The sequence below is a fragment of the Phascolarctos cinereus genome, unplaced genomic scaffold, assembly GCF_003287225.1.
Source record: "Phascolarctos cinereus isolate Bilbo 61053 unplaced genomic scaffold, phaCin_HiC Scaffold_4;HRSCAF=312, whole genome shotgun sequence".
Classification (NCBI taxonomy): domain Eukaryota; kingdom Metazoa; phylum Chordata; class Mammalia; order Diprotodontia; family Phascolarctidae; genus Phascolarctos; species Phascolarctos cinereus.
Window position 1 is genome coordinate 90,751,062 of NW_027555847.1, and position 15,809 is coordinate 90,766,870.

The 15,809-nt window shown below is 40.3% G+C and overlaps 1 protein-coding gene across 1 annotated transcript in view; it reads right to left on the reverse strand.

The window, feature by feature from the left end:
• Positions 1–15,809, reverse strand: part of OBSCN (obscurin, cytoskeletal calmodulin and titin-interacting RhoGEF) — a 303,665-nt gene that overhangs the window by 200,278 nt on the left and 87,578 nt on the right. Inside the window, 3 exon segments of the mRNA XM_078152436.1 lie at positions 3,629–3,901; positions 7,156–7,422; positions 11,409–11,675. Coding sequence (XP_078008562.1) covers positions 3,629–3,901; positions 7,156–7,422; positions 11,409–11,675 — 807 coding nt within the window.

A 15,809-nucleotide genomic window follows, 5' to 3' on the forward strand; every position in this document is an offset into this window, starting at 1 on the left:
GTCCCTGTCTGGACTAGTTAGCTTCACATGCTAAAAAAAAAAAACCCTCAGTTTCCAAAATTCACCCAGGTTCTAGATCAAACCCTAACCCTGATGATAGACCTCAAGAGCTTTGTCCCTGCTTATAGACTGAGTCCTTAACCATGATGGCAGACTGAGCCCTATTCATACACCTTGGGAAGGTTATTGTTGTTCAGTTGTTTCAGTCATGCCTGACTCTTCCTGACCCCATTTAGGGTTTTCTTGGCAAAGATACTTGAGTGGTTGGCCATTGCCTTCTCCTTGGGCAGGGCTTGTCCTTAGTAAGGGGTGGGAATGGTCCACAGCACATCCCAGCTTACTCTCTTCCACTCCTCAGGTCAAATCAGGTTAAAATGAACATTCAAAGTCACCTTGTAGAAATAACCAAAAGGCCGTTTCACCATATTTCCCCTTTAGTGCCAATAGGGAGGTAAGCCATTTGTGAACTGATTGTAAACGTTGTTAACACCCCAACAGACATCATCTTTGGGGAAGAATGTGTCCCACAAAAGGAATCTTCCAGATAACTGGTGATTACATCTAAGTGCCCACATTATTTTTATTTTAACCATTGGGTTGGAAATCTTCCCTAAAAGTGTCTTGTGTCTTTTCTTAAGCAGAGCAGAGAGCATAATTTGCCATCATCATTATTATTCTAACTTAGACTTTTCTTAATTAGATGTAGTCACAATTGTGAAAATATAAAGACGCCCTCAGGGCCCACTGAATCAATTCATCAAATGCTTGTTAAATGACTTCCATATCCAAGGGAGACACATAGACCTAAATGAGATAGCACCTAGCCTGAAGGAATTTTTACATTCTACTGACTGGGGCCTGGGGGTGGGCATACTACACATACGTGGTTAAGGAAATACAAGATAATTTGATGAAAGAGAAAGCATGAACAGGAAAGATTCCCACTAGCTAGCATTCATAGAGCACTTTAAGGTTTATAAAGCACTCTACAAATATCTCATTTTTATCCTCACAACACACCTGAGAGGTAGGTGCTATTATTAACCCCATTTTACAGATGAGGAAACTGAGGCTAGGAAAGACTAAAGTGACTTGTCCAGTATCACATAGCTAAAAAAAATGCCTACAGCAGGATTTGAACTCAGGTCTTCCTGACTCCACATCTGGTTCTTTTCCATCTCCTGTCTGTTGTTCTTCCATTTTCACCCTTAAATGCCTTTGGCTAGTTAGGTCTCTCACTGAGATTTTTTTTTAACTGGTTTTTCTCTCCACTAACTTTTGTTGCTTTATGAGGCAACATTGCTCATAATCTTCTACAATCTTTCTTCATAAGGTTTCATAAACAAGTTTTTATTCTAAACTAGTATTGCCATTAGCCACTCTATCTCTCTACATAGCAAGTAAACCAAGTTTTTGCCATGATTAAGTTGGTTTCTAGGTTCCTTTAGTTTCTTCATTATGAAAATTGACATATCCATTAAACTTCTGTAATTGGCATTGGTATCCTTTCCTTCATCCATCTCTCCACTTCAACATTTGTAATTTGTCTAAATAGGTCAGGTTGGGGTTGTTTAAATTACATGCCATGTCTTTTTCTCATTTTGTATTAATTTTCATCTTTGCTTTAACAAATCAATATTCTTACTGTACAGAGATGGTTCAAGAATGGCTCCCATATCAGCAGTAATGTACTTCCTATAATTTAAAATACAACTAACTTAATTTTTATCATGTTATTCAGTGCTTGTCATGTCCAACCCCTTTCATTTCTGCTATAGGAGAAGGTATTCATGATGTACAGGTGAGAGGCTTCTGTGCAGTTACTGGCCTCTCTCATTCCTTACCCCTGAATCACATTTTCCAGCACATTTTTCATGGTTCTCACCTATGTCCACATTAAAGTCACCAAGCATTGAAGAATATGCTAATCTAATTTGTTGATATGTATATGTCAATGTAGTTAATATATTCATAGATCTAATTTATCAAGTTCTTCATAGAATTTCTCCACTTTTTCATTTTCTGTAATAAATGTCAACACAAAAACTACAATTATTTTCAAGATGGTCTTTTTTGTACGTTCTTGTCACAAGTGCTGCCAATAACCAAATATCTCAGGAAATGATATTGCTTGTTGCCTTTGTACACACAATAGAACCAGCTCCTCCAAATCTTTTATTTGTCTCTCCAGGTCTGCTATCCTTCCATTTGGCTGCAATTTTATCTTCTGCCTTTATAAGAGTGAGTATATCAAGAGTGACTTGATTCAGTTTCTGGGATAATAGGAGCACAGGTCTCGAGCTGAAAAGATCATCTGATACAACTCCTCTCAATTAACAGATGAAACTGGGGCTGATAATACCTAGCATTAATTACCAAGCATTTTATAAATAATCCCCTTGGATCCTCACAACAACCCTGGGAGGTAGGTGCTATTATTATCCCCATTTTACATATGAGGAAACTGAGGCAAACACTGGTTAGTGACTTGCTTAGGTCACATAGCTAGTAAGTATCTGAGGCTGGATTTGAACTCAGATCTTCCTGACTCGAGGCCTAGCGCTCTCTGTACTATGGCACCCCTAGCTGCTCATAGAGGCAAGGTGACTTGATCAAATCATCACCTACACAAACAGTAAGTGGGAGAGCTAATCTTCGAATTCAGGTCCCTTAGCTCCAAATTCAGTGGACAAGCGGAATGCCCTTTCTACGGCACCATGTTGTCTCCTGACATAGCAACTATTCCTCCAGCAGAGTTTCTACTCACTGGTCATAGTACAAGGAGTCCACACACAGAGTACCAACAGCAAAGTTAAACTTTATAAACAGCCTAAAAACCTGTGATTCTTTACCTCCTCTGCTCCCTTTTCTGCCACCGTCACTATGCTGAGGACCATTTGGATTTCCTAAGCTTCCTTCAAGTCTCAGCTAAAACCCCACCTTCTACAAGAAGGCTTTCCCATTCCCCTCGATGATAATGCCTTCCCTTTGAGATTATCTCCAATTCAACCTGTTTATAGCTTGTTGTACATAGTTGTTTGCATGTCACCTCCTCCATTGGACTGTGAGTTCCTTGGCAGCAAAGACTATTTTTTCCTTTCTTTGTATCCTCATGGCAGATGTGTAAACAATGTTTGTCGACTTGTTTGTTTTTTGGGGGTTTTTTTAAGGCAATTGAGGTTAAGTGACTTGCCCAGGGTCACACAGCTAGTACGTGTCAAGTGTTTGGTCTGAGGCCACATTTGAACTCAGGTCCTCCTGATTTTAGGGCTGGTGCTATATCCACTGTGCCACCTACCTGTCCCCCCTCCCACGTTTGTTGACTTGTTGACTTGACATTTCATGGGTTCTCATGGCCAAAGGATTCATCACCAAATAGCCAGGCTATAGGGTGATGGGCCTCCCCATCTTTAGCTAGGTTGATCCTGAAAAAAAATCTATTGCCAGGACTGGCATATTCTAGGCATAGTTAAAAAAATATGCCAGTCTCAAGGCAGCCTGACCCTAGTATGGAGTCACATTTCAGAGCTATTGCACTGGCTGAGGTTAGGGAAAGAAGAAGTGGAGTCTCCACAGGGAAGGAATGGTTCACAGTAGACATTGGGGTCAGTCCCCAGGAATGATCTACCTGTGACTCTCAGGGCAGCAGAAGTCCTCTGGTCACCTGCCTCAAAGTGGATTGTACCCGAGTCCTTGACGGCAAGCTGCTTCACAGTCAGCATGTGGCAGCCTCCCGGCTGCACCTGAATGTCATTGAGTTCATTTGTGTGTAGTGGGGTTTTATCCAGAAACCACTGAACAGGACTGTAGTCAGCAGGTGAGATCCGGCATCGAAATGTTGCTGAGGACCCCTCAGAAACCTCCACATCTTCCAGGTCCTCGGTGATAAGGATTTTTTGGCCTAACACAATAATGATGATAATCATTATAATTACAACAATAATAAATCATTTTTATTAGTTTAAATTTTACAAAGTAACCCTTTGACATAGGTGGGAGATATTATTTCCATTTTATGGATAAGGAGAAAGGAAGTGAAATGGTCACAATCCTACATCTGGGATTTGAACCCAGGTAATCAGACTCCAAGCCTAGTACACTTTCTGCTATGCCAAAGTGGCCTGGTGAGGCCATGAGGACTATTACTGTGGTATGGGCAGTGGATGGCAGGATACATAAGGTAAAGACTCTCCAATCTGTGTCCTTCTCTAATCAGCCTGATTCAGACAGGATAAGCACAAGACTTCCTGGAGGAGGTGAACCTTGAGGAAGATTCTGTGTGAGATGTGGTCTGGAGTACACAGATACATACTCGTCTGCATTCTAATTATAACTAAGAGCTGTATTTTAAGTCAAGGTCCAGAAATCAAATTTCTGTTCTTAGATACTCTCCTTTCAGCCAGTTTTTTCACTTATCAAATTCTCTCTTCCTTCATGAAGGCCTTCAATCAGCAGTAGCGAAGAAAATTGCAACTGTGCCCTAAGGCTTTCAGGGAGTTGATTTTTTTTAACCTGTGATTTAATAAACCTTAGTAATGCTAGCTAGTGACAAACGATAATTTGTCTCTGCATGACTCCCTAGAGGTGGGCAGCAGCTGGCCTGTAAGGACAGTGTCAGGAGCACTAAGGCCCAGAAGGAGGATTTTCCTTCCTTTTTTTTTAAGTTATATATGTACAATCATGTTAAACATATTTCCACACTAGTCATGTTGTGAAAGAAGAATCAGAACAAAAGGGAAAAACCATGAGAAAGAAAAAACAAACAAACAAAAAAAACCAAAGTGAAAATAGTATGCTTCGATCTGCATTCAGACTCCATAGCTCTTTCTCTGGATGTCAGCAGCATTTTCCATTGCGAGTCTTTTGGAATCATCTTGGATCATTACATTGCTGAGAAGAGCCAAGTCTTTCATACTTGACCAACACAATGTTGCTGTTACCATGTACAATGTTCTCCTGGTTCTGCTCACTTCATTTAGCATCAGTTCGTGTAAGTCTTTCCAGGTTTTTCTGAAATCTACCTGCACATTGTTTCTTATGAAACAATAGTATTCCATTACATTCATATACTTGTTTGGCCATTCCCCAATTGATGGGCATCCCTCTCGGTTTCCAATTCTTTGCCACCACACAAAGAGTTTCTAGAAATATTTTCATACACATGGGTCCTTTTCTATTTTTTTAAGATCTGTTTGAGATACAGACCTAGTAGAGGTATTGTTGGATCAAAGGATATGCACAGTTTTATAGCCCTTTGGGCAGAGTTCCAAATTGCTCTCCAGAATGGCTGGATTAGTTCACAACTCTACCAACAATGCATTAGTACTTCAGTTTTTCCACATCTCCAATATTTATCATTTTCCCAGAAGAAGGATTTTCTTTCAGCTGTGTTGAGGGTGAGAGGAACCCAAAGAAAGGCCACTAGGGCCACCTCCAAGTGGACAAGATGATGATAATGGAAATGAGGGAGAAGGACAAACTACTCAAAAATCCTTGGAGGTCTCTCCCAACTCTAAGAATACATGATTCTGCATCATCCAAATGTATATAGATTTATTCACTGTAAATTCTACATCTTGGAGAGGCACTGGGCATAGGGGGAGAATGCTTCAAGTTCCAGGCCTTCCCTTCACTACTTAGGGGATCTCGGACAAATTCTCTGCCTTCTCGGAGCCCCAGTTTTCTCCTCTGCAAAGTGGAGTTGGACAAGGTAATCTCTCAGGTCCCTTCTACTTCTAAGTCTTGCGATAACTGAGGTCACTCATCCAAATCGAAATACCTAAGAGGATTTGCTGCTTTGTACTTTTACACACACACACACACACACACACACATATATGTGCATACACACATGTATATATGTGTACTGCAGGTATATATGCATGAATACATGGGGACATGTGTATGTGTGTGCATGTAAGCCTATAACAAGACCCATGGCCTCAGATGCCTATACATGTATGTGTGTGTGTGTGTGTGTGTGTATGGCTATGTATGTGTGTGTGTCTGTGTGTATACACAGACACACACACACATATATACATACATATACATATACTTATATATAAATACATATATGTATATATGTGTGTGCATGTGTGAATGGGAGTCTACAACAAGATTCATGGTCTCAGATGCCTGTATATCTATATGTGTATATGGCTATGTATATATGTACGTATGTGAGTATATATTTATGTATATGTGCATGTGCATATGTGAATGGGAGTCTATGACAAGACCCATAGTCTCTGATTTCTGTATGTGTAAATATACATATACACACATGCATGTGCGTGTATATATGTATGTGCATATATCCTATGCGTGTACATATATCCCTGACTTACATCATTTCTATATACATACACACATGTGTGTTATATGCATGTGTGTCTGTATATTCATACAGTGCATGAACACATACATATATTCTATAATTAATGAGACCTATGGCTCCAGATGTCTAAATGTATGTGTGTATACATATCTACACACAATGCACATTCATGTATTTACGTGTATGTGCACATGCATGTGTATGTATGTCTATATTATGGAGATGCCTATACATGCATGTGTGTATGTATGTATATATATATATGTAAATACACACGTGTGTGTGTGTGTGTGTGTGTGTGTGAATGGGAGTCTATAACAAGATCCATGGTCTCAGATTCCTATATGTGTGTATATATGTATATATGTGTGTGTAGATGTACACACACATATACACATACAGGAATCTGATATATATACATATACATATATACATACATACACACATATGTATCCATGTATATATGTATGTGTATATAACCTTGACTTCCATTATTATCACATATGTGTGCACATATATTCCTGACTTCCATTATTTATATATACAGATATACTTATATGTGTATGTGCCTGTGTGTTCATACAGGAATACATATATATCCTATAATTAATTAGACCCACGGCCTCAGGTGCCTGTATGTATACACACACATGTATGTATATTGTATATGTGTGTACACATACATGTATATGTATGTGTATATGTGTGTGAATGACACAGTAAAGTCCAGGGTACCATGGGAGTAGGCCCAGGACTTCCCTGAATCTGTTCTGGGAAAGAGGCTATCTCTTGAAGGGCTTCTCTACGGTTCTCACCTCGCACCACGAGCTGAGCCTGGGACTGGGCATCCCCAATGTCACAGGTATAGGTGTCACTGTCTCCTTTCTCCAGGGTGGAGATGGTGAGTTTCAGAGCCGTGCCTGCCTGGCTAAGCACATGCTTTCTGGTGGGCCGCAGCTCTGCGATACCCTTCCGCCATATCACTGCTGCTGCTGGCTTCTCTGTTTCACACTCAAATACCGCCGTGCCCTTCTCCTCGCCCTTCACATCTGTCAGCTCTTTGGTGAAGCGGTTGGGCTTTTCTGGAAAAGAGAGGACAAGATGAAGTTCTAAGGGGACTTGATTCCATTTTTCTCCCCTTCCTCACTCCCCGATCCTTCTGCGCCCACCAGAACCCAGGAGGGCATCTCAGAGAATAACTCATTCAAAGGATCATAGGACTGCAGGAGACTTTGGGGATCACCTAGTCAGCCCCCTCATTTTACAGGCAAGAGAATTCAAGCCCAGAAAGGTAGTGGCAAGGTGATATAGTGGATAGAGCCCCGGACCTGGAGTCAAAAGAACTGAGTTTCAATCCTGCCTCAGACACTTGCCTAGGCTGGGTGACCCTGGGCAAATCACTTCATATCTCTGAGCCTGAGCTTCCTCATCTATAAAATGGAGATAAAAATTGTATGCTGCCTCATGGAGTTGCATAAGGACAGCATTTTGTGAACTTTAAAGCATTATAAAAATGGGAGTTGTTATTACGGGCAAAAGGTCTGAGTCCTCTCCCTTGTGTAGCTGCCTTCACTCAGCCAGCCATCAGAGAGAGAAAATGCTTTATGCCAGAGGCATTTCTCTACAAAGAGAAATGAGGCAAAACCAGATAAAAAGACCCAGAAACAGTGGAATCCAACAGTGTAATGCTTGATAAACCCAAGAATGTAAACTACTAATGAGGCTGGAGGAAAGAGTTCCTATTCTAGAAGAATATCATAGGAAGTATTGGTTTTAATTCTTCTTTACAACATCACTAATGCAAAAATATGCTTAATAGGAATGTATATGTATAGCCTATATTGGATTGCACACTGTCTTGGGGAGGGAGATAGGGAGGGAGGGGGAGAAAAATTTAAAACTCAAAAGCTTATGGAAGTGATTGTTGATCATTCAAAATAAATTAATTTTTTAAAAAAGAATGTCATAGGAAGTATGCTTCCAAAGTTACTAAACTCTGCATACCCTTTGACCCAGACATTCTCCAAAGAGATCAGAGGAAGTCTCCTAAGTACAAAAATATTTATAGCAGCTCTTTTTGTAGTGGAAAAGAACTGGAAACTAAAGGATGTCCATCATTTGGAGAATGGTTGAGCAAATTACAGTATGTGACAATAATGGAATACTATTGTGCCATAAGAAACGACATACACATAACATACATACATATGTATACATAGAAAATGGAAGTCAGGGATATATATACACACATATATGATAATAATGGAAGTCAAGAACATATGTGTGTGTGTATATATATATGCATATATATATATATATGACATACATGTGCATGACAAAAAGGGAAGACTTTTATGAACTGATAAGTAGTGATATAAACAGAACCAGGAGAACCATTTATACAATAACAACACCGTTGTAAAAACAGCTAATTTTGAGTGACCTAAACACTTTGGTTGGTACAATGACTAGTCAACTATGAGTCCAGAAGACCAGAAATGAAGCATGCTACCCACCTCCTGACAGAGAGATGATGGACTCAAAGTTTAGAATAAGACATTTTTGGATATGGCCAATGCAGGAATTTGTTTTGCTTGACTATGCATATTGGTTACAAGGGTTTTGTGTTTGAGGGAAGCAGATGTAGGAGGGAGGAAAAATAATATTTTGCTCATTGAAAAAAAAGACTTAAAACCAAATAAACAAAAAGAATGGCTAATAAAGCTGGAAAATAGTTTCACAGAAATTAGATCTAGCTAAGTACCTTACATTACATACCACAAAAACTCCAAATACAAATGCAATCTAAATATAAAAGGTCACATTATAAAAAAAAATAGAGAGCAGAAGGAAGTATCTTCACAACTTTGGCTAAGGAAAGTCTTAGCCAAAAAAAAAATGGATAGAGATACTCAAAAAGGATAAACTAGACAATTTTGTTTACATAAAATAAAAAAGCTTTTGCAGGCAAAAAACATCAATGCAGATAATAAAAGAAGTGGTGGTGGGGAGGGGAATCTTTACATCAAATATCCTTAGTAAAAGTCTGACATCCAAGATAAGTAGGAAATGGATATAAATATATAAGACCAAGAGCCATTCCTCCAACAGATAAATAGTTTAAGGACATGAACAGTTTTTTTAAAAAATTGTAAAATATCAACAATAATCTAAAAGTTGCTTTAAATCACTACAGATTAGAGATGCAAAATAAAGCAACTCATGTTTTATTCTATACCCCTTAAAACAGCAAAAAGAATTAAAAAAGAGCAATGGTCAAGGTTGATGGGGATCTGGGGAAGTCAGGGACATTAGTACATGGCTAGAGGAACTATGAGAAGTAAGGTGGCACAGTGGATAGAGCGCCAGGCATACAGTCAAGAAAACTCATCTTTGTTGAGTTCAAAATATGGCCTCAGACACTTACTAGCTGTGTGACCCTGGACAAGTCACTTAACCCTGTTTGCCTCAGTTTCCTCATATGTCAAATGAGCTGGAGAAGGAAATGGCAAACCATTCCAGTATCTTTGCCAAGAAAACCCCAAATGGAGTCACGAAGTGTCAGGTGTGACTGAACAAGAAGAAGAGAAATGATGAACTGGTTCAATTTGTTCCGGAAAATAATTTAGACTCATTCAAGACTTACTGGACATATAGCCCCCAGACGTCAAAGGCAGAAAGAAAGGACTCATTTATACTAAAGCATTCAGGACAACATTTTCTGTGGTAACAAAAAACTGAAAACAAAGTACATGTTCGTCAATTATGAGACAGCTGAACAAATCGTGGTAAATAAATGTGAAGGAACACCACTCCAGTATTTCCCTGAGAGGAAAAGGCAATATAGCTCATGCTCAGAGTAGCTCCTGAGAGGGTAGGGATAGGTGTTACAGTTGAAAATGAGGAGTTCAGAGAAACATAGGAAGATTTGTATGAACTGATTCAGAGTGAAGTCAGCAGAATTAGAACCATATGCATAATGACTATAATAATGTAAGTGAAAATAACACTAAAGGGCAGTCTCTGATTCATTGGAATAACCAATCTTGGTCCCAAACAACAAATGATAAATCACACCTCTCTCCTTCCACGTATTATTTAGCACAATCCTTTTATTTTTTTTCTCATGTGATCTTTCATATTTAGGTTGCATATCCTTCCTCTTGGTAAAGAGGCTTACCTGCATCACTGTTGAACTCAGTTGCTATGCCAGTTCGTTTTCTATAACTGTCTTTTTTAAAAAAAAATCTTCTGAACTTAATGAATATTCCCCCAAATTTCCATATGCAAAGTAGAACAGACAAAGAAAGGATCATAGATAAAGATGCAAACTTCTAGTAAGTACAGTTTGCTTTTTAATACATATAATAAATTTGATGTGTTCCTTTCAAAGCTGTCCACTGAACTTCCTTCAGTTCTCTTCTGAGCATTGAAAATGCTTTGGTGGCAATCTTTTTCTTCTTTCGTGTGTGTGTGTGTGTGTGTGTGTGTGTGTGTGTGTGTGTGTGTGACCCTATCACTAGCTCCTCTCTCTCCCCTCATTTCCCCTCCCAATTTAAAAACAAAACAAAACAAATATCCTGGAACAAATAACCATAGTGGAGCAAAACTGTATTTCTTTTTTTACAGAGGAAAGTCCAGTGGGAGTGGGGACACAGGGGCAAGTGGAGTATACTGGGTTGCAGGGTCAAAACAAAGGGGATCAGTAAAACATTATTTTTATTTTTGCAAAGTAATTGGGGTTAAGTGACTTGCCTAGGGTCACACAGCTAGTAAGTGTCAAATGTCTAAGGGCAGATTTGAACTCAGGTCCTCCTGACTCCAGGGCCAGTACTCTATCCACTGCACCATTGAGCTGCCCCTATTTTATTTTAATTTATTTTTGCCAGGCAATGGGATTAAGTGACTTGCCCAGGGGTCACACAGCTAGTAAGTGTTATGTGTTTAAGGCCGCATTTGAACTCGGGTCCTCCTGACTCCAGCGAGGGTGCTCTATCCACTGCACCACCTAGCTGCGCCTATTTTTAAAGAGAGAGAAAAAAACTCTTCAACAATCTTGACTACATACCTTCCACCCTAAGGGTGGCTTTGCTCTTCGAGGTCTCAGTCTCACATGTGTACTCGCCAGAGTCCTTGAGGGAGGCTGCACGGATGACAAGAATGGCCTGGGAGCCCTCGCAGCGTAGGTCATATCTGGGACCCTTTCTGATTGCTTTGCCATCCTTCAACCACCTCACGGTGGCACCTGCCTTGGAGAGTTCACAGCTTAGGGTCACATCCTCCCCAGCTGGTGCCCTCTGGTCCTCCAGGGGCTTGGTGATGGATGCTGGCTTCTCTGCAGGAGACAGGGTTGGGGTGTGGGAAAGAAGAATAGCAGAAACCAGATGTGAGATGGCCATGGGCTTCCTGTTGTGTGTAGCTTTGTGACTCTATTCAGAGAAGATGGTGGGGGGAAGGGGTGGCCTCTGACCTCCCTAAGCTTAGATACACCTAACCATGTCCCTCTATCCTACCCCTTTCTCCAAATCCTTCAATGACCCCTTATTGCCTAGAGGATAAAATACTAATTCATTAGCCTATCACTGAAGGCCCTCTAGAATCTGGTTCCAACCAACCTTTCTAGACTCATTGAACATTATTCCTTTTCACGTACTGTAGATGCTGGACAAACTAGACACTTGGCTATTCCTCAGCCTCATCTTGTCTGCTCCAGCATCTGTGAATTTGCCCAGGCTGATTCTTCCACCTGCAGTATACTCTCTTCTCTCTTCCTGTTGGATTCCTTCCCTTTCTTCAAGGCTCAGTTCATAGGTCACATCTATCAGGAATCCTCTCACCCTCCTAGCTGAAAGTAATCTCTCCCCAAATTCCCCTAGAGTACATTGTCTGGATTTCTCCTCTGCTACCTTGTAATAGGACCATATATCCATACGTATTACATTCACATATTCATATAGGTATATGTACATGTGCATATACATATATAGATATGTGCCTATGTATAGATACATACATAATACATCTATACACATTTCTGTACATACATGTATAGATAGGTACATGTATATACAGTTACATATGTATATATGTATATGTATAATATACACACAAATGTATATGGATATATAATATACGATATTAAAACTCAGTTCTGAGGTTATAAATATGTGTATCTATGTAGAGATACATATATGTATCAATATAGGTATACGTATCGATGTATGTATATGTAACTATATGTGTATCTCTACATAGAGATACATATTTGTAAATCACAGAACTGAGAGAATATAGAGTCCTATAGGGAGTAGGCTCCTATTAAGTATTTGTTGAATTGAATATATATATATATATATATATATATATATATATATATATATATAAAATAAGTATATGAGGGAATTATGACTGGGCTTGCTGAAGGGTAGCAAATATGGACCGACAGGCTGAGAGCTCTCTGCCTTCACCTGTCTCTCAGTTGGGGATGAAGGGAATTCTCTAAGCTGCTGAGTCGGGACCTTTTTCCCTTCCTTGGCAATGAGTTGTCTACGATACCATATTCCACTAGTCATTCACAGTACAAGAAACTACCTCACTCCAATAAGAGGAGTCTCGAGGTACAGTCTGGGATGTACCTTGGTTATAGAACTCAGTTTTTCTCTGACCCAGACTGGAGCTCAGACCACAGAATCCAGAATGATAGATCTTAGAGACCAACCTCCTCAACTAATAGATGAGGAAAGAGAAACCCAGTGAGAAGGTCACACAATTAGTTGAATAACTGGGACTAGAACCCAGGACTCCTGCCTCCCAGTAAAGGTCTTTGTCTTGCCCGGATTCCCAAGAAGTGGGGTCTTTTTTCCTTTCTCCACCTTGCTTCTGCCCCTAGGCCAGCTAGACCCTTCCTGCTTAGCTCCTAAGGAGCCTATTGTGATTCATGTCTTAAGTATAGCCTCCAGGTCCAGGCCAAAGCTGCCCTCTGGGAAGTTCCCTGAGAACCAGAGAAGATGTTTTTCCTTTGTTGACACCATGCAGGAGACTCTCTTTCCTTAGCTCCCAAACTGTATCATCTAATTCCTGCCTTAACTAACCAATCATTGATTTTTATCTGTTTCTGAGACTCTCTTTGCCCTTGAATTGCTGAGAGGTTGCCATGTTTTTCACCTCTCATTTGCCATCTTATTCCAAAATCACAAAGAATGACACAACCTCAGAGCTGGAGGGATCTGACGAGCTATAGGCCAACCTCTATACGAAAAGGGTCATCAGTACATCTCAAGCAAGCAGTCACTCCAACCTCACTCAAAATACTCAAATAGATCCATGATTTCTTTGGTGTGGGTATTCCACCCAACAAAGCAGATCATAGCCTAGTCATACCTGATCATCTTGTTTAGCTTTTCCCCATGTCCTCCCAAGAGTTCGACACATAAAGTCCACCCAATATACCGGAGGCCTTCCCTTCTTTTTCTGAACAAAGTGAAAAATTCCCAAGCCCAGTGATGTTACCAAATGCCTTTTCCTTTTGTCTTAGATACATGATAGAAAGTAGTGAATAGAATATGTAATGTGCAAGGAGAAGGAGGATGAATATGAGCAGGAAGATCAGCATTGGGTAGGACCAGGGTCACTGACATTTAAACCCAACAAGGAGCCCTGAGGCATCTAAGGTGGGCTGGGTGACAACCATGAGGACTTTTGGATACCAAATACAGGGACAAGCATTGTCTGTGCTTAGCTCTCTGTTCCTACTAAAGTCCTTAAGTAGCTCACGGCCATCAAGTCTAGAAAATTCATAGGATCAGAGAATTTAGAGTTGGATAGGACTTTAGCCTGCCCTTTTGTTTGCTGGAGAGGTAATTGTGACCCAGGGAGCGCCAAGGAATTGCCAAGAAATCAGATTATGCCTATGTTGACATTTCCATTTTCCCTTCTAATTAGATTTACTGGTCTTTTTTTCTGGTTTTCCTTTTAAGTAGATTTACTTTCTAATTAGGGGATTAGCATACTCCAAACAAAATCAAGAACATAAACACAAACACAATTCCCTGCTTTCAGGAAAACCGCTCTGATGTGCTAATGGGCAAACCAGGTGATTAAGAACAAAAGTGTTAATAAACACCACTCCTGGGAGCTAAGAGGACCATTCATCTACACTCCTACCCCTTCATTCACTGACACAGGTGCTGTCTCTCTGACAAGCAAACTTGGCACAGACACAGGGGATGAGGCCAAACTCATTACTAGACCCTGGGCAGCTTTCCAATGGGTGGGTTTGGTGGGGGAACGGTGGTCTATGCAGCCCAGGCAGGGTGAAGAAGTGGGAGGAGCAATGAACTGAGAGTCAGGACTTTGATGAACTGAAAGGAGCCTTTCCCAGCCCCTCTCAGTTCTAGTGTCTTCCCTCTGTTAATTATTTCCTATTTATCCTGTGTACAATTTGTTTATATTTATTTGTTTGCTTGGTTTCCCCCCCCCCCCATTAGACTGTAAGCTCCTTGAGGGCAGGGACTTTCTTTTGCCTCTTTTTATATCCCCAGTGCTTTGCATGGCACCCAGCACATAGTAGGCACTCAATAGATTTTTATTGATTAATTTGAATCAGGAAAACAACCTATCATTGGATGACTACAACAATTGAAATGGCAAAGACAATAAAACAAAGAAAACAGTGAATTCTGTGTATTCATAATGGCCCCAAACAAGTGAGAAAGTCAATCTCTCTTCTTTGCCCAAGTTCAGGACTAGGAATGTGGAGCCCTATGTATACTGTTGATGTACTGGCTAGTTCTGCTTTTTCTCTCTTTAATTTTTTATTTATTTTTATGAAGGATAGCTGCTTGCTTGGGTAGGGGAGGGACATATTCAGAAGTGAAGATGCTATAGAAAATGAGATCAATGTAATTTAAAATGAAAGAAAAAATAATTTGGAGCCATAACAATAAATAGTAATAATAATGTAGAGGAAATCATCACAATAGACCCTTCATGCTCAGTTCCTTTAAAGCCTCTTGTGACTCATTCCTATGTACAGCCCCCAGATTGAGGCCAAATCCCTCTGGCAGCTAGGCTGGTGCAGTGGAGAGAGCTCCAGACCTGGAGTCAGGAGGACCTGTGTTCAAATGTGACTTCAGACACTTGATACTTAACTAGCTGTGTGACCCTGGGAAAGTCACGTAACCCTGATTGCCTCAAATAAATAAATAATTTTTTAAAAAAATACAGTGGGAATCCTCACAATAATAAAGGCAGGGTGGAGAGCTCACTCAAGAGCAGTGATGCTAGCATAGCTAGCCCCTGAAGGTTTGCAATGACAGAGTGATGGGTGTCCTCATCCTGATTCTCCTCTACTCACAGTGGCCCAGGACAAGGCCTGGGGGTCAGTCTTGCAGCTCAAGCCCATGATGGGGCAACCAGGGTTGCAATGTGGGGATGTGACAGAAAGTATCACCCTGTGAGCCACCATTTA